Source organism: Onychostruthus taczanowskii, unplaced genomic scaffold (genome assembly GCF_017590055.1).
Source record: "Onychostruthus taczanowskii isolate IOZ18803 unplaced genomic scaffold, ASM1759005v1 scaffold57, whole genome shotgun sequence".
Classification (NCBI taxonomy): domain Eukaryota; kingdom Metazoa; phylum Chordata; class Aves; order Passeriformes; family Passeridae; genus Onychostruthus; species Onychostruthus taczanowskii.
In genome coordinates, this window is record NW_024503346.1 from 238,629 (window position 1) to 257,940 (window position 19,312).

The following is a 19,312-nucleotide window of genomic DNA, read 5'->3' on the forward strand; positions in this document are numbered from 1 at the left end:
TAAGGTCTCTTCCAACCTGGTCATTCTGTGAATTCTGAGAATAGTGATGAGTCAGGATTAGATCATGCTGTTTTCCCCAAAAAAACCATTTTATCTCCTGAATTATGAGATATTCTGATTATTGTGCTGATATTCACACACCAAGAGAAAAATTGTTTTTGCTCTCAGCTGCATATAACAAAAAAACCACTAAATACATCTCAGCACAGTCATCAATGACTCCCTTAGGCTGGAGTATCTGCAAAAATAAACAGGTCACAGCCAATAAGCATTGTTTAGGGAAAACCCTGGAAATGATACAAAATCTGCCAGTCATGACTGGAATGTACTGACTGAGCTGCACTCAGCGGAGTTTCCCAGGACTATACCAACAAGTGAATGCAGAAAAGATATCAGCAGAGTTTTTTGCTGTGGAAACAGCTAGAACATTAGGAGAAATAATCCTTTTGTAAGAGATCAGGATACCTGCAGGTATCTCAGTCTGGGCTCAGTTAGCCATTAGCAAAGGTAGGTCAAGTCCTCACTACTGGAGTGTCAGGTGGCTGTCAAACTGAGCAAGCAACTGCTGTCAAACTCAGCAAGCAAACTGAGGGCATTGAGCAGGACAGACTGTAAGCAAACAGACATTTCAAACGGAAAAGTAGTAGCAGGAAATCCTGGAGAGGACTTGAAACTAAGCATAATATCAGGGAGCCCACAATAGATTCATACATAACAGCACTGGAAGAACGTGAGTTTCTGACCTTGTACTTCTTTCAGCATGGAAAAGAACTGCCATTATCAGATCTAAAGTTTCAGTTTTAATGCAACAAGATCAGCTGGGGGTGGGGGGCGAGGGGTGGAGGATATGTGTGAAGAAGAAAAACCAACTACTGCTCCAATATCAAGATTTATTTTTTTTTAGCTGAAGTATCACCAACCTATGCTACCAGCCTGCCTTCTGCCAGGCAGAAAGACACTTCCAGCCCTGTGCACTGGCAATGCTGCTACAAACTGCTGTTACAGAGGCCAGAGAGCGAAGGGAAATGAATGCATAACTGCCTCAGAACTTTTCTTCTTCCCACAGCTGATCGCATCAGTCATCAACAGCTGAGGCAGAAAAGTCTTCTTAGGTCAGCTACTGAGTGCTGAGCCCCACAGGACACGTCCCTACAGCAACCCCACTGCTGCCATTGCCAATCACTGACCCAAGACACCCACAGTCTCTTCTGCTGCCTCATATGTCATCCTTCACAATTAGTTTGTCATTATTTTGTAATATCTAGCTGAATCAAAGAGGTTTTTTCCAGCCAATGAAGTCCTATACTTCTAACAAACATACCAGGTCACATGGATGCACAAAATTTCATTGGTGCCTGTTACACTGACAAACAGAAAACTTCTAAATACAATCCTGAGGCTTGGACAGTTCTGCTGGATTTAAGTATTGCCTGGAAAGCATTTGCTTGTATCCCAAAGAGAGTCCAGGTTAGGCCACCAACAGCCTGGAGCTTGTGGGAGTTTAAGATAGTTTTCTTACTCCTTTGGATGATCTGAAGCAGCTGTTATGACTTACTGTAGAACAGAGTGAGCTGTCACACTATTCAGCCTGTGTATGGTGTGAAACAAAAATCAATGATTAGTTTTTAAAAAATCACTACTGTAATGGGGCTTATGGTCTTTCTAATTAAGCTGCATCAAAGCACATCTGATCTGTGTCACAATGCCATCCCCAGAAATTCTAGAGTCCATTAACTGGCGTGAAAAGACCTTTTCAATTCAAATGCCACTTACTTGCCAAGAAAGCACTTGGGAACGGTACTTAATTTTCTTCTCCTATCTTTGATAAGGTTCACTTTCTTGCTCATCATCATTTGGTACAGCTTCTCTCCTTTCTCTGCAATCATGACATATGCATCCCTCTCCATTCCCAGTTTCAAACCTGGAATACAAAGCAGAAATTCCTTCAGACCTTTAACACCCAACAAAATGTTTCCATGAAGTCAAAAGCTGAGGAAACACAAAAATTGATTGACTTATTTTCCATTTGAAGGGGAAATGAGGTAATTTTTTATCTACTACAAAACTGTCATTGGTAAGTTTAGCACCACCAAGATGCAGTTTTTCTTCCACATTTTAAATAGAAGCTTTAAACTTGTGGTTATATCATACCACACAAAACAGAATGGTTTACAGAACATGAAGAAAGTCCAAAGCAAGATGAGCATGGGTCAGGGCAATCCCAAGCACAAATGCAGGCAGGCAGAATGGACTGAGAGCAGCCCTGGAGGGAAACACTTCTGGGAACAGGTGGATGAAAAGCTGGAGATGACTCAGCCACATGCACTGCCACACAGAGACCCCCTGTGGGCTGGCTGATGCCCCAGCGTGGGCAGCAGAGGCGGGGGGATTCCGCCCCTCTGCTCTGCTCCTGTGGGAACCCATCTAGAGTGCTGTGTTCAGTCTGAGCCCCCAACACAAGAAGGATCTGGAGCTGCAGGAGAAGTCCAGAGGAGGCCCCAGAGCTGCTCCCAGGGCTGGAGCCCCTCTGCTCTGGGGCCAGGCTCACCTTGAGAAGGGAAGGTTCCAGAGAGACCTCAGAGCCCCTTCCAGGGCTTAAAGGGGCTCCAGGAGAGCTGGAGACAGACTGGGGACAAGGAATAGACAGACAGAAAACAGAATGGCTTCCCACTGCCAGAGGGCAGGGATGGACGGGATATTGGGCCGGAATTCCCTGGGAGGGTGGGTGGACCCTGGCACAGGGTGCCCAGTGAAGCTATGGCTGCCCCAGCCCTGAAAGTGTCCAAGGCCAGGTTGGATGGGGCTTGGAGCAACCCTGGATAGCAGAAGGTGTCCCCATCCATGGCCTTAAATGGCCTTTAGGGCTGCTTCCAGCCCAAACCGCCCAATGATTCTGTGATTCTCAACCTTCTGAAACTGATTTCTTGTGGCAATTTCACTTGTGAACCTGAAAATAACTTCAAGCATAAGACTTGTTAAAGGCATTTAAATGCTTGGAAGAGCAGGAGACTTTCTGAATGTCCTATTATTTGAAGCCAAAAATACAAAACTTACGAAATCAATTTCACATTCGTGAATAAATCAAAACTGGCACGTTATTTTCTCATCCTTTATTAAATAGCCTATTTACTAATACCGTAAGCTAAAAATAGTGTTTGACAATCATATTATCCAGTAAATGACAGAAATACTGCATGACTTACAGAATGACTGGTAAGTGAATATAAAGAACATTTCATGTTCACTTTATACAAGTTCTCAAGTACATATTTCAGGCTAACTTGAAAATTGCTACAGGCAGAGGGATGGTCTCTGAAAACAGCAGGTGCCTCTGTTATAACTATCCTCATAGCTGGCATTTTCTGGCCCTGTTCTCTTTAGATTTGCAAACTGCTTTAGGAGGACAGCATTTGCAAAAGCTGTTTTCGTGCTGTAAGTGCTTTATGTCCTTTAGCCTGAATACATCATTTTCTGGATACGTTACTCTAGAACTTGCACATCTGGGCAACTCTGCAGTACAAAAGAGACACAGATTTTAGACACCTCCAAGACTAGCTTGAGAACAGCCTGAAGTGGTCCTGTACTTCCATGCCTAATTTTAGCAGAGATCAACATAAGGCAGAATTTAAGTGATCGGTGTAAAGCCAGAGAAAAGGTGAACTGCATTTTTTGGGAAGAGAAGTTCATCCTAACTGCTTTATGGTAAGATACTGCAATGAATCAAGAACCTCCTGAGACCTCAGAGCTGTTTCCTAGCTTTTGGAAAACATTAAGGACAGATTTTCATTTTCTCCGTGGAGGAAAATGTACAACCTTTTCTCTTTCTCTCAAATACATGTATGTGCATATACATTTGTCCTACAAGTTCAATGATCTTGTAGGACAAAACAGTGCAGTACAAAACACATCATCCACTTACTCTCTCTCTGCTCCCTTTCCTTGATTATAGCATCCAGCCACTTCTGTTTATCCTCAGCAGTCTTGGCCATACAGACAAACCACTTGTTTTTGGCTGTGTTGTGAATCTTCCAGCCATTTGTCACCGTGTAGCCGTTGCTGTGGTAATCTGCTGCAAAAGACCCAAGCACAAAGCACACCGTGAGCAGGAAGCCTGTTCCTTTAACCAAACCAGTGTGGGACACTCTCAGTACAATCATGTTCTTTGAAGACCTCGATTCCTGAGGTGTTCCTTACCAACTGCCCATGGAACCAGCTGTACTTACCACTCTGGAAGTACAAGTATCAACAGACTGTTCAAACTGCCTGAATGCTTCAGTCCTAAGAGGGACACTTGCTGATTCCACCTCAGAAGAAGAACTAAAGTCTTTTAAATACAAGGCCATCAGTGGAAGAGACTATGATGTTTGTTCAGGGTATTTGTTCTGAATTTTCTGGGGACACGCTACCTTCCTGCACTGTAAGGATTTCTGACCCTACAACATGGAAACCCTTTATGTGACAACTGTTTAAAGGACATAATACTAATTCCTGGCTTATTACAATAGGGGCAGTGGTGGTGTGACCTTTATGAATGGAATCAGAATTCCACTTGGTATTCCTGGCTGTGTCAGGATACAAGAATCATAACTGAACTGCCATTCCTGTATTTTGCTCAGGGTCACATTCCATACTACTAATTTGGATACTAAGACTAGTATTTAGTAGCATTCTAAATGAGAGGAAGATCCAAAAATTCTGTTGTTTTAGCTGTAGTGGCTTAAGATGTAAAAAAAAAAAAAGGATAGAAAGAAGACAAAAGTAACTTTTATTAAATTAACTTGGATTAGGACCAAAAATAGACAAGCTTCTGGGAATACTCTTAATAAGGTCATTTCAGAAGGAAGGACTAGTACCTGAAAGCATTTCCAGTCTTTCAACCACATAAGTTGCTCCAATAATGAAGGTGCAACAAGTTTCATAAATTGCTTCAGATTTCACTAAAGGAGATGGACAAGTACTTCTGCACCACCTTCCAACACAAGACCTGAACTTGCTGTGTTTTTAAAAGACAATATTTAGTCACTTACCTGTTCCATCTTCCACATTCTCTACTTCCATGACTTCTGTATTTATTCGGCCCCTGAAGATATAAAGGGACCCATTGATTGACTTTGTCCTTCTAGATGCCTTCTTCCCAGTAACTCTGCAATTATAGTGAAGACTGTTACAACACATAAGCAAACAGTCTAACATATATATCAATAGCTTAATCTGAGATATGACTATTAAAGGACGATTCCAATATAGAGACTGGTGGTATTTGACCACACCTCTGATGTTTAATAATTGGAATACTAATTCAGATTTCCAAGATAGGTGTGTACCAGTGTTAGTATAGCAATAACAAGCTTGTTTTGCCAGATTATGTGAAGATACAGGTGGCTTCAAGATTTACATTCTTGATGACTGACTGAAATAATGTCCATGAACAGCACATGGCCTCGGGATGACAACTGCAGCACCACCCGACAACGTTACGTTTGACTCCTGTGTTTGCCGAAAGCTGTGATCATTTTGTGGTATGCAAAAATTTCAGATATGAAATGAACTACATAAAGAGGCCAGTGTCAGAGGCCTGCCACATGTGTTACATGTTGTAGGGAAAATTCTGCTGGGGCAATTTTGCACCCAAGTTTACATCCTTATCCATAAGTTTTATAGTGTCTCTGTTGAATGCAGGAAAGCACTTTTCATTACTAGTTATGTTCTGATTTTTATGGCTAAAATGGGTTTAAAACTATCCAAGTGACACCTGTTGTGCTTTACTATCCAAGAATAACCTTGCTATGCAAGCCAAAACACAACTGGTCAAATGGTCATTAAGAGGCAGCAGGTGTCCAAATTCCAGTCAGTGAAGGTTCTGCTGTGGCAATTTGCCAGTACCTCGTACGTAAGATTCAAAAAATATTGCAGTAAAAATCAGCTGGGGAAAAAATTTCTTGTCAGAGTGAAGTACCTATAATAAACTCAGGTGAGATGAGAATCAACCAATTTTTTCTGAACATTTTCTTTCTTTTACAACTACCTTTAGTAACAAATAGACATTTGGTGATGACCGCATATTTACATCCAATCAGACTGACAGGGAATGTGATCTTTCCTAAAGACAACTCCTCAAGTCAAAAGAAAACCTGTTCTGGCAGCCCTAGGGAAACCCTTTAACTGTTCAGCCTATTTCCTTACATGAAACATATTGCTCCTGACATCAGGATTCAATCCTGCTAAAACCAAAAAACAATACTCAGCTCTGAAAATCTATGTCATCATTTTGACAGACTTCCCTACACTTCTGCAGAAGGAGCTATTGCAGAGCTAAAATGACAGATCTACTTTTGATTCTAAACACATCTTACACTGGTGTGACAATCCTACTCCTAATTTATGTTACTGTGAAAAAAATTGATGTCCAGATTGGAATGCTGCATTGTTGACTACTTATCAAAGACTGAGCCCTGAATTCTGACTGCATTTATAAATCAATTACTCCACTGATTTCTGCAAGTTAGCATAACATAATGAGATGAAAACGAAGTAATTTAATCTCAAATTAGGAACAGACAGAGACAGTTTCTTAATGGGGTTTCAGTTTTTTTAAGATGTGTCCCACAAACATGTCAGTTTGAGAGCAGCTGGCCAAATGGACACACCAACACAAAGGAAAAGACATTGATTTCCATTCTAGACTAATTATAAATCGCAGTGAGACAGCAGAAATATCCAAAATTAAAGTAGCTTAGTGATCAAAATATATGTTGTACATTAGGCAACTCCCAGAAGACTTAATGAAATATTATACTTTTTAGTGGAAATCAGATCCTCAACATCCCATTAGTTTGAGTTACATTGTCAGACAAAGATAAACAATACCAATCCCTTGAGAAATCCAAGTGTTAAAGCAGGCTCCTCCAAAATCAAGCCAAACTACAGAGGAGCTTGGTAATGTCTCCTGTATAAAAAGAAAGTTCTGCTTAAAGGGCACTAGAACATTTTGTTTTCAAAATCTTAAGTGTTCCAGGAAAACTGTCTGGGCAGCGCTGGAGTTGGGCTAACCTCAACTACAAACAGGCTAGAAAAACAGTTTCTAAGAGCTCTGAAGGAGCAGAAGATTAGTATCAAATTAACTGGGGTTTTTTTAAGGAACAGTTTCTCTTAAAAAACATACAAATTTCTGAACTCTGTTTCAGACAGAATTTTTGACTTTGTAAATCTGGTAAAGGGTCCAAGTGAACTGTTTCCTCTCCTTATGTCATTTCAGAGTCAAAATGCTTCAGGGAGATAACATCTTAAGTCTTTTAGATTTAATGGTATAATTTTTTTTTAATTTAAACATCTATATCTCATTTTGAATGCAGGTGTCTCCTAATAATTTTTATTTCATTGTATAAATTCAGCATTATGCACACAAAAAAGTCTGAACATTACTGAAATTAGCTTTCACAGCTTAATGTTTCCAAAAATTCCACCGTTACCCTGAGGGAAAAAAAAAAAAAAGGAGAAAACCACCCAAATTTTGATAAATGCAAATTTTCTTTGGAGAGAATACTGATTTTACAGAATTTCTGATTGAGTTGGCCGTTCCATTTGGCCATCACCAGTAAGGAAGTATAACTTGAAGCAGGGGGATTGTATTACAGGGAAGGGATGTAGAGGAGAAGGGAGTGCAAAAATGCATTGTAAATTCAGAACAGACCAAGACATGAGAATGAGACTGAGGCTGTGAAGGTGAGAAGCTCAGGAACTGAAATACCATATAACTGCCACAGAAGTGGCCTTCCACTCTGCCAACGCTACTTTAATTACAAGCAGCAGATGTTACTAATACTTCAGGTTTATCAGGTGGGATGATGCAAAAAAATACCAGGATAAGAAAGGAAGACAACAAACAGAGCACATGGGCTGTAAATGCTGACAGCAACAGCCAAATGTTCATCTCCTTCTCACTCCCCTGGGCCCTGCACCTATTTTATGTTTGCTTAGTCGTCCACTTTCCCCCGTCTTGGCTTTTTATCATTTTTCACATCACCCTCTTATGCTTAGCATAACTTCGCAATTTAAATTGGCACCTTCACATAATTCCTGAAGACGCAGCTGCCCTCGGAAGCTTTTTGTCTGTAAGAACTCACCCTGAGCTTTAGCTGCACTGTTTTAACTCCTCTTTGGACTGCACACTTCTCAGAGGGGCACTCCGATACTGCCTGGAAATTTATCCTACCACTTAGTGACTTCTCTCCCCTGTTGCCTAAGTAATAGAAATAGTCAAGAACAGAGGAAATTTCTGCCTGTGACTCAGCCCTACAGAGCAACAGAGAATACAGTGAATGATCAGTAATTGATCACAGCTTCCACCTACAATCTTCTGAATGGTAAAACTGAAAATACAGAGGGACTCACCTGGATTTCCTCTTGCAATAGACCAGGAGATTATCAAATAGAAAGAACATTCTCTCCTGGATGTTTCCTGCTGAGATTTTTAACAAAGTCCCTTGCATCAAGAGCTGTGTGCAAATATCTGTCAGATTTGACCCCTGAAACACAAAAAGGAGAAATTAACTTTCCTTTATGAGTGCACAATGAAGGTCTTTTACTAACAAGCCCTTATTTTATCTGCCATTAAACTGTGAAATAACTGATGCACTCATAAGGATTTCACCCACATCTATTTGCCTTTCAAGTGAGATCTGCCCATTAGAAATGTCAACTCCATTCTAGCTCTAACACCTTCCTTTCTTTCATAATCTGCTTGTTCTGCTACAATTCAGCACCAGCCTGCACACACAAAATACACATGAAATTCTAAATTCCTCTGAGTGATGCTGCCCACACCTTCAAGAGTGTTTACATGTCACAAAAGAAACCAAAATAAATCCCTGTACACAACATGAGTCGTTAAACTGTGCAGTTAATAGCCTCCAGGGAGCTTGCTGGTCCAGCATCCTACCTCCCATCCTTCAATGTGGGACTGCAACTGTTCAAGGGCTTCCAGTTTCTCCATCTGTCTCTTGGTCTCGTTGATATTTGTACAGACTGTCTTCATTGCCTGCAGTGCATTCTGGACAGCTGGGTGATCAGGATGCTTAGAGGGAGTCCTCTTAGCTAATTCCTATTAAAAAAAAAGAGAAAACATGGAAACTGAGAAGTGGTTCATGAAAAGGTATGAGCATTAGCAAGCAACCCCACAGGAAAATGCCAGAAACACTGCAAAACTAAAGAGAATTTGGGGGCATTTTACTGCAGATGCTATTCTCTATTCTTCATGTGCACAGGGTTAATATGAGTGCTCTTAAATAAATGAGGCAATTGCTTGTTAAATATGCTACATTAAGAGAGCTCAAGACAAGTATGTTTTGCTGTGTCAGATTTGTGTCAGATTTTACTTTGTATGTTTAGAAGGCTGAGGCATGTGTCCTGACATCAAGACAAACAACACCTCTGCTCTGAAGGAGTCTCTGCTTCACTTGTGTCAAAGCACAACAGCCCAGTTAAGTCCTGTCCACTGAAAAACAGCAGAGGCAAAACTCAGAACCTGACAATATTAATGAGTTTGGCAAAAGGGGCAACTGTCAACTCACAATTAATCCTTTTTTTAGACCAATAGTATTTCATAGTCAGCCACAAATGAATAAGAATACCTTAAAGAAATCTAAAATATGGCTGGTAATTTAACCTTGATACATAATATGGGGTTTAAGACTGAAAACTTTCTCACTATCTTCCTCCCCAGTATGTTATGTGGTTGTTTAAAAGTCCTGTGCTGCTGAATTGCATCATTTTGCAAGAGACACAAGAATGAATTTGGATACAGCCAGAGAGTCTGCCCAGTACTGTGATCTGAATGGGGCTAGACTGCTTCCACCCATCTGTGATTTACAGAGTAACAGATGCACAGGAAAAGGAGGCTCGCTGCTGCAAATGTCAGTTGATATCAAAATGAAATTCCCCGTGGAAATCTTTACTTTTGCTGAAAGTGACACCAAGAAAAGTAAATGTTCAAAAAGCAAAGGCAGGAGATAGGTGTTATGCTTTGGTGACACTAGCCTCTGTGATTGCAACACAGATTACTCTCGCTAAAAATCAGTGAAGTTCTGCAGCTCCAGTGTCACCCATACTGCCCTGGGAACAGGTATGTACACACTAGCACTGTCTAAACATCCCATTCAGAAATATCCCCAAAACACAGAGAAAGACCTCTTCAGTTACAGCACGCCCTGCAGCACCAAACAGCACCTTCCCCATGGCAGTCACACCCTGGGAGCAGCAGGGAGGGTCTGGCTGGGACTGGCACTGCCCCTCCACAGCCCTGTCTGAAGCCATCCAAGGCAACGCAGTGCTACCCTGACACTGCCATTTCTCAAAAGAGCAGAGCTCAGCACTTTGGAAACACAGGGAGAGAGCTCTGGGTATTTATTTCTTTTAGTGACACATTTATGATGTGTAAACTCTAAAAGCACTTGACAACATTTTGAAAGGCAGCTGAAAGACAGCCCAGATGTCAATACCTGGGTAAGCCTTGTCCTCCACAAAGCCCACAGACACTGCTGTCTGGAATTGCTATCTCCTGTACTGCAACTTGTGTGCTAATAGGGTCAGGAAACAAGGCTGCTACCAGTTGTAGAGAACTACTTCTTGCCAAGAGTTTCTTAAAATAATTCATAAAAGACACTTTTCTTTCTTTGTTTTTTTTTTAAATAGTCTTTGACATCCTTCCCATGTCCTTGCTCATCGCACAATATTGACTGTGTACTTCAAACCGACAGCAAATACACTTCACAGCTGAAAGTTACACATTCCTTTATTTCAGAAATTCCTTGCTCCTACCTTTATTCCCCTGAGGACACTCAGACATGGCCTAACGTGGACTTTGCTGACACTGCACTGACTGGTGCAGATCCCTGCTGCCCAGCTGCCCTGCTCGGCGCCACAGCTCCCGGCATGCCCCACCGTGCTTCAGAGCTGTGGCCCTACAGCTTCACAGAGATAACAAAAGACAACACACTCCTTTGTTTATCAGTTCAAAAAGTTAAGTTAATCAACAGTTCAGCTCCAAATGTGCTTGAAAAAGGAAAAAAAAAAAAAGGCAAAAAAACCCAAACCACCTTTCTGTAAACATATATGTTCCTGGGAGTTTTATACTTGTATTTTACAGTTTGTAATATCTGCCTGTACTAACCAGAAAATAAATGATACATCAGACTTCCTCTGTGTACCTGCAAATCACAATAGTTTTTTTTATTCTGCATATTGTTAAAACTTGTAATTTATGTCAATGTCTCTGCTGGGTAAACACTCTACAAGTGATGGTGGATCAGATAAAATAGATTAGCTTCAATATGCCACTGAACCTACAACATATGCTAATTTAAAATGCAATAAAAACATGTTTCTGGTTTTATAAATATCAGCAGTTATTTGTGATTATATATATGTGTGGAAGACAAAAACATGATTTATAAATTGGCAGTGCTTCTTAGAGCTCTTTAGGGAATAGACAATTTTTAATATTATGCTACATAGAGTTGGATTTCAACCACACAATGTCATGAATCTAAGAGCAACACAACTTTTCTTGGAGGCGGGAAGGGGGAGAGAAAAAGCCAATCCTCCAAAGACAAATATATTCAATTACAGCCAAATAGAAGGTTCTGTTTCTTGAACAGCTACAAGAGGAATGGAGAGATGAGGGAGGCAGTAAGGTAAGCTTCCTTCATCCTGTTCTGTATTCACACCAGTGGCTTCCCATCTTTCCTTTCCCAAGTGCAGGCAGGGATTGATGAAGGCCTGTGTGTGCCTCACTGCTCAGCTTTCCTTTCCAGGGGATTCTCACTCTGGTGACTCCTCTCTGCACACTGCCCCTCCCAGGGCCAGAAAAACTCTTCTCCGCAGGAAGCAATACATAATTACTCCCCTAATCGCCCATGGACTTGTACACCCTCAGATGTTCTTAAAGGATCAGAGGTGGAATGTGCATTTCTGGCTGGAGTCTGAGCAAATCATCAACTGACCAGACCTCAGGCAAGGTCCAAGCCCTGGGGCTCTAGGCTCTCGGGAGCAGCGGGGTGTGGCTGTCATGTGCTGCACGTTCCTCCTGTGCCAGAGGAAGGAGACACGAGTGACTGTGCCTAATCCCCACACCATGGTGTGATTAACTCATGATTACCACTGCCCCAGGGTTTGCTTCTTGCTGACAGAAATGCTCTTTATTAAGGGGAAAATACTATTTTTGTTCAGAGAGTGGTTTGCACAACAGCTGCTTCTACTCTTAAGCAGCAGAGTTGAGACTGGTTAATAGAGTCCCACAATTAGCAGAGCAGCCTTCACCCAAAGCCCCACGCTGGAAGCATCTGCTCAGCAAGTTCTCCAGCCACCCACTTGTGCTGGGTGTCTCTTTATCTCTGCTACCTTCCTTCTTCCCAAAAACCAATGCCCATCACAGCCAACAGTTTCATTTTCCTTGAGCCTAGTCCAAGCCCCTTTCTCAGTTATAAGGAACTAATTTACTGACTCACAAATTCTACACTAATTTTTTTGTATGTTGTCTGAAGCAGACAAGAACTGCATTGGGGCAAAAATACTAATATTATTTCTCTATTTGTGCAGAGATTACAAAATGCCATAGCTAAGTTTGAGTCTCATTCTTCAAATCACACCAAAGGCTTGCAAATTAGACAGAGAAAAAGCAACAAAAATTATAAAACCCAACCCCCCCAACCCCGACCAAAAAAACCCCAATAAACCCCACCCAAAAAAAAACATCCCACCCTCTCCCCCTTCCTCCCACAGAAAATCCCCAAACTGAAAAACCCATCCAAAACCTGTCAGGCACTTCAAAACTGCAATGTTTGTGTCACAAAAACTGGGAAACTATAAATAAAATTGAAATGTATTGGCCACCATCATTTGAATCATTGTTCTGTCTCCATCATTTGTTAGTTAAAGAAACCCAAACAGCTTCATCAGAGCATGAGAAAACATAAGGTCATCCTGTTGAAGGATGCCATATTTCATTGGAAATTACTGCAATGCTTACAGTGGATCAGCACTTGGAGATGTTCTAGTGCATTATTCCTAATTAAGTAACTCAAATCAACTCCATGCCAGATTCTATTGTTCTGAAGAAGAACACACACACATATGTTATTAGCAAAAAGTAGTTACAGTATTTAAAATATGTGCCTTACCTTACTACTTCAGTTTACTTTCAAACACAAACAAATCTGAATTACCTTGTGCATACTAGCTTTATCAAACCCACCTACTTGGCTGCACTAAATACTTACATTAGACATAGTTATCAAAGTTACCAGATAATCTAGATGTTCACAAACTCTTGCTGAAAACAAAGTAAAAGAGGAAAGTAGGCTAGCTTTGGTCTAAGACTTTTCTCATCAACTGGAATACAATAGTATCTGTTTGCCCTGGGAATTAGATAAAGTAAGATCCAGTCCCCATGAATACAAAAGAGCTATTTCAGGAGCCGTAACTGAAGTTCAGTAGCAAAGGGAGAACAAATACTTAATTTGAAGGTTGTGCTATTTTTAAATCTATCACTTTTTTCCCTTGCTTGGAGAGCTCCATTTTCCTGGTCAGCACAAACAGAATCTGGCTGTGTTTTCCCTTAAGTGTTCTCATGTCTGAGACATTTGTGTATGGTCTGGTAATTTCATGCTAGCAACTATCAAGTCTTGAATGGGACATAACTTATTCGCTATGAATTCACCACCTTTGAGAACCAGAATCAACCACGCTTTATAACGGTCACTGATATTTTCTGAGCTGAACAACTCCTAGTGTTGTGGTATTATTTCACTAACTGAGGCAGATTTGTTGCCTACTGAAAACCTAATTCCTCTTTGCTTTTTCTTTAAACTTTTATTTCCTGTACAGGAAGTTTCAACTACTGTGTGATCTTTATCAGCCTGTATACAAGAAGAAATCCGTAGCAAAATGGAATGCAGCCTCACAAGATGCCCAGTCATGGCCCTCCCTGCAAGGTTATTTGTTCAACAGGGACACGTGGATCTGGGTCAGCTGCCCCAGAGCCAAGGGTAGGCACAGGGAAGGCAAATTCATCTTACCCCACTGTGTCTAGAAAGCAAGAAACTCTGTTTCAGTCTTCATCTTGGTGGTACTGGCTTTGGTTTTCAAAGAAAGGATGTTTGGTCACCAGGAGTTTTGACATACATTCATCACAGAACTCCTACTTTCTTCCAGAACTCATAAAGAGACCTTTCTTTCAAAATATGAGGGAAAGTATTTGTAATTTTTTTTAAATTACTTTTCTTTTAGTAAACACAGTGTGGCTCTAGCTGAGGAAGAGACTGACATCATGGAAGATAGATGGCTGTTAGCAAGAGAGTATCTACCAGGCCACCGGGGGATGCAAGCTCTCTCAGAAACTGCTTTCTCCTTTTCCCTCTTCTTGTCCCCACCAGGCAGGTGACCCAGCCCTCACCAGGAAGGATGAGAGGCAAGTCAGCTCTTTTCAGGTCCTTTATGCTTTATCTTCTATGCTAAGAATATCAGCAAGGGGGCCAATTAGTGCCACATACCACAGTCGTTTCTGGATTGACACCCCTGCACTGGGAAGTCATCGGAGACAACCAAAGCTGCCAAACAGCTGTCAGAAGATACAGGATTTTGATCATTACTGACCTACTCACCATCCAACTAGAGATCTTGTAATGAAAAACATATCCCTTTAATAGTCCCCAGAGCCATCCAGTCCCTCACAACACAAGCACAATTCTAGCTGAACACAGTTTTACAGGAAGTGGCTGAAACAGCCTGCACAAGCCTTAATAAACATCTGAAGAGCAGTGAAGTCAAAAGGCTTTGGTTAGTCAGTAAGTCACCCTGTCTGCTCTACCCAGACCACAACAGGATTCAGCAGCCTGCCAGCATCAGGAGGCTTTTTGCCTGTACCCATAAAAAGCCATTTTCTTCAGAGAAGATCCAACTTTCAGAAGTGCAGACCAGGAAAGCAATAGTGGCAACAAAAGTCAGGGTTAAAAATATGCAGAATCACTCCAAGAATAAAACAATCATCTGGAGAAATACTTCTTCAGGTTTACCTTGAGCAGAAGAGGATATTTGCAAATTCTCTGAATTGGAGTCAGCAGATAACCCTCTAGTGGAATGTCTGTTGTCTTTCTGCCTCCCAAGAGCATGCAACCCTATAATCAAAAAAAGAAACAAATGTTACCTCAGACACAAAGCTTTCAGATTTTCTTGACACAATTTTGTATTTCTAAAATAGGCTTTATGTTGAGAAAGCGCTTTACCACACCTAAGGTACAGGAAATGGCATTTCATTCACCACACAGCCATCAAGTTTGACATACAGCAAAGTTCTGCAGGCATCAGCAAAAGAAAATCTGCTGTGGATAACAATGGCTGTGCAGAATGGTATCTTCTCAGAGAAATAGTATGTAGCTGGTGACTCAAAAACTATCCTAACAATACAATGGCAAACGGCAAACCTAGATGGACCATTACCTAAAATAATCCAATTTACCCTCACAACAGATATGACCCATTGTCTTTGTTCACTATGTAAATTTGTATACTGTCGGTCCAGGAAACTCTTGAAGGTTAAAATAAAGCCTACTAACTTGTAATCATGTAATTAACTTTAGTCCAATTCTTATGTCTGAACTGAACTGGAATTGAAACAAATTAGTCATCTGCATAACATTCACCAATTCTCTGGCAAAACATTATGCCTGAGCACAGCTGGACAAACAGCCTGGGCACAGTGGCTGGCTAACCAGCACACATGGAACTTCTCAACAGATTATGGAAATTAATTTCTCAGGATTCATATAGAAAGGGAATTTAAGAACAGGGGATGACACCAGGAAAAAAACAACCCTTATAGTCCTTGATCTCCTCAATTTGTAACAATAATCTGTAATCTTTGTGACAAATCAATACTGGCCTACTGTGAGCTTTTTACACATTTCCTGATGATTCTACTATTGCTGCCAAGAGACAGGTAGGAGCTTCAGGTGGACTTCAAGTCTATTTCAGATTAAATATGTCCTGATTCCTATGATCAACCATGAATATGGACTTTGCTCCAGAAGTTAATCCAGTTGCAAACCTGTCCTGTCCACACAGAAGTTGAACTCTAAATGCAGTTCAGCCAAGAAGTGCCTGCTTTGGGGCATCACCAGTAGTGCTTTCCCCTATGAAATACGTGCTGTGGCTCAGACACACTCTGAAATTTACTGAGCTTTTTGGTTGTAGCTCTTCAATTCTTCTCTTCAAGGAATGTTCACAGACATCATACATTAAATCTCCTTAGTCCTAACTGGTATTTTTATAGACAATTGTCTGTACAATAATCTGTCCCCAGGCTATTCTAGATCTGTGGCACTGGCTACCCAGCTCACAATGGTCCCTGTCCAATTTCCAAGTCTCAAGTGATTCAGCCATTGCCATCTCTTCTTTCAGCCCTCTCTCTAGCTCTGGGCTCAAAACTGCCCTTTAACACTTACTGACTTTTCAAACACATTCTCACATTCTATGTTTCAGCAGCTGTGAGGGGGCAATCAGGCAAAATCTATCCTCACAAGTAAAGCTTTGTACTTTAGTGCTGCCTTCTCCACATAGTAGCATCGTAGCACTGGTTTGGGAGGCAGAGAAGGAAAGGGAGGCCTGGAAGAAACTACAGCACCACAGCTAAACAGACACACCATTGCAGCCCTTCTTCCCATATCTACTGCAATTCTAATAGCCTCTTGGATTCAGGTGCAGCAGCAAGCCACAGCAGACAGTGTGACATCTTTGTTGTCCCTCATAATCAGTGTGCCGGCTGCTGTCTCTAACACAAACAAAACTTTGTCAATCCAGTGGAAGTGGAGAACATTCTGAAGGCTGGGAAGGACTGGGTTTACATACACCTTCCCTCATCTTTCTCATTGGTTTCCCTCAGCAGAAGCACCCAAAAAAACCTCATGAACAAGGTAAGGGTCATTTAATAATTCAAAGTAATGGTTTGATAAAGTTCATTAAAACTCAGACACGACAAAGATACTCTGCCTACACAACAGCACGATGGTAGGCTCCCTCTGAGGTCTGTATCTTGTGGCTAAAGGAATGCTCTGGCCCTGCTTGTGACTGGTGTATATATGGAAGTTTTCTTTTGCTGTACTACACTGGGAAAGAACATAACTTTCACAGCAATCAAAAAAAAAAAAAAAGAGCAGAAAGAAAAGCAGGTCCTTTGCAAGAAAGACAGTCTTTATTTCACTTCAGAGAATTTACAAGGAAAAAAGCTGATGTGATGTATTATTCCCTTACCTATGTGCCAACCCTGTTACAAATGGCACTCATCCATCATGGTCAAGAAAACAAGACATTGAAAAATCAGTCAGAATTGGGGTGAAAGTAAGGAGGAGAAACAACCAAGAAAGGAAAGAAAAGTAAGGAATGCAGTGGTAGAAGGCAGTGCCCACTGACTGTTTCTCCTTCCAGCCCAGCCTCTAAGGCATGTTTGAAGGCTGTATGGCCACAGTCTCTCCTTGGATGTGAGTTAGGTTATTTTTGATTTCAGCAGCAATGATGCACTCAAAACAATTCATCCAGACTACATTTCTTGCCCACAACTGGACTCATGGAGAAAAGGGTGTCAGAAGCAGGTCACATTTTTCTCATGAGCCTGCAAATGGTGAGTTGGTCAGAGAACTGAGCAGGGAATCAAATCCAATGGGAACTAGCCTCAGTCTTGTTGCTGACTTATTGCATTACTCCTTTTATCATCTGTGCTTGTTTTTTTCTGATGATTTTTCAAAAAGAAAATCTTCCTTGTTTCCATTGCTATCACTCCTGCTGGTAGTGCTCAGTTCTGTGCCTCAACTCATCTGTGATTTCAGTACCCCTCCACCCTGAGTGCTCCATACCTGCAATGGGTAATACCTGCAAAATGCCCAACATTCCTGGGATACCAAACAGTTATTATGAGCACAGGGCAAAGTCAGATCATCCAGTCAAGAGTGCTAGAGAAGGTGCTTACCAGAAGGAATGTTCTCACTGCGGGGATCTTGTTCAATTCCATCAGCAGTCTGAGTGCTTTCTCGTGGTTGCTACAGTACTCCTCGTACACAAAGAATTTGTCTTTCTGCAAGGAAAAACAAAGTAACTTATTGACTCAGACACCACTGGAGAGATTATTTTGCCACAGTCTGCTACCAAATTCTTTATAAAGGGAGGTGGCATTAGCATTGGATTTTTCAGGAAGTATGTGACACTTGTAATGTGAGCAATGCATATAGGTGCTCACTAATTCCTGACTTACTCTGGTGTAAGTTAACAGAGACTTTTCTGAGCACTGAGACTTTCAGCATTTTTCCTCTTAATGCTTCACTGAGGTCATAGGTATTCTTTCCTGAAAGGAGGGATTTTGCTATCTTGGAAATACTTGCATGTGTTGTGTCAGGATATGCCATGAAAGTAGCCAGAAGCAAAACAAAGCCAGGAGCAAGGAGGCTCACCACTCCTGCAGGAGGAAGAAAGCCAGGTGGCTGGGAAGAGCCAAGGCCTGCAAGAAGCTGAGACCTGGAGGGGAACTATAACACAAAGCAGTCAGCTGGAAATCCTCTGCCTTCCAAGGGGTGAGAGCCAGGCCCCAGTAGGTTGGCTGGTTTACTTTGTGCCCTGAAACAAGCAGCAGACAAAACCTAACAGATATATATAATAGTTTCTGTAACTAGAAGAATTTCACCAAATACACACCAAATAACCAACATATTACATATACTAAAGAAAGGGAAGGGTAGCTTCACAACTAGATTGAGCTACTAACACTGTGACATGTCACACCCAGCAGCACAAGCTGGAATGAAATCCCCTGTAAAGAAATGAAGGTCAGCTGGCAGGTCAGGGTCAGCAAGTTCTGCTCTGCTGATCTTCAGATTCAAAGACAGTGCAACGCCTTCTATCAAAAATGATCAGAGATGCTGAACCCATTGCAAACACTAGATAACTGGAAACACTGAAGTGATTCACAAAAGAAGCAGGAACAACTATTTCCATGCCCAAGCAGACAAGGCAAGGGGCGAGTTGATCTTCTCAAAGCTGGTAGGAAGGGCTGAACTTTCAGCAGCTATATTCAGAGCTTCCAGTATTGCATTCACCAGAATAAAAGGACTGTATTAGGCTTTAGGCGAAATTAATGATTCAGAAGCCAAAAAACCCATCATTTTTGAATGCTTCTCTTGATAGCACTTTATTTCCTGATTCAGGTTAGCTTCTATGCCATAATGCAGCACCATGTGGAGGCACTGAGACAAGCTAGTTTGCATATAAAAAATAA

At 41.4% G+C, this 19,312-nt stretch overlaps 1 protein-coding gene across 2 annotated transcripts in view; it reads right to left on the reverse strand.

Annotated features, from left to right (window-relative positions):
* PREX1 (phosphatidylinositol-3,4,5-trisphosphate dependent Rac exchange factor 1) overlaps positions 1-19,312 on the reverse strand; it is a 123,701-nt gene that overhangs the window by 46,420 nt on the left and 57,969 nt on the right. For both annotated transcript variants that reach the window (XM_041417860.1, XM_041417859.1), the window contains exons 4-10: positions 18,014-18,118; positions 15,069-15,170; positions 8,939-9,100; positions 8,392-8,525; positions 5,028-5,143; positions 3,920-4,069; positions 1,774-1,921 (exon numbers count right to left, since the gene is read on the reverse strand). In XM_041417860.1, coding sequence (XP_041273794.1) covers positions 1,774-1,921; positions 3,920-4,069; positions 5,028-5,143; positions 8,392-8,525; positions 8,939-9,100; positions 15,069-15,170; positions 18,014-18,118 — 917 coding nt within the window. The remainder of the gene's footprint in view (positions 1-1,773; positions 1,922-3,919; positions 4,070-5,027; positions 5,144-8,391; positions 8,526-8,938; positions 9,101-15,068; positions 15,171-18,013; positions 18,119-19,312) is intronic.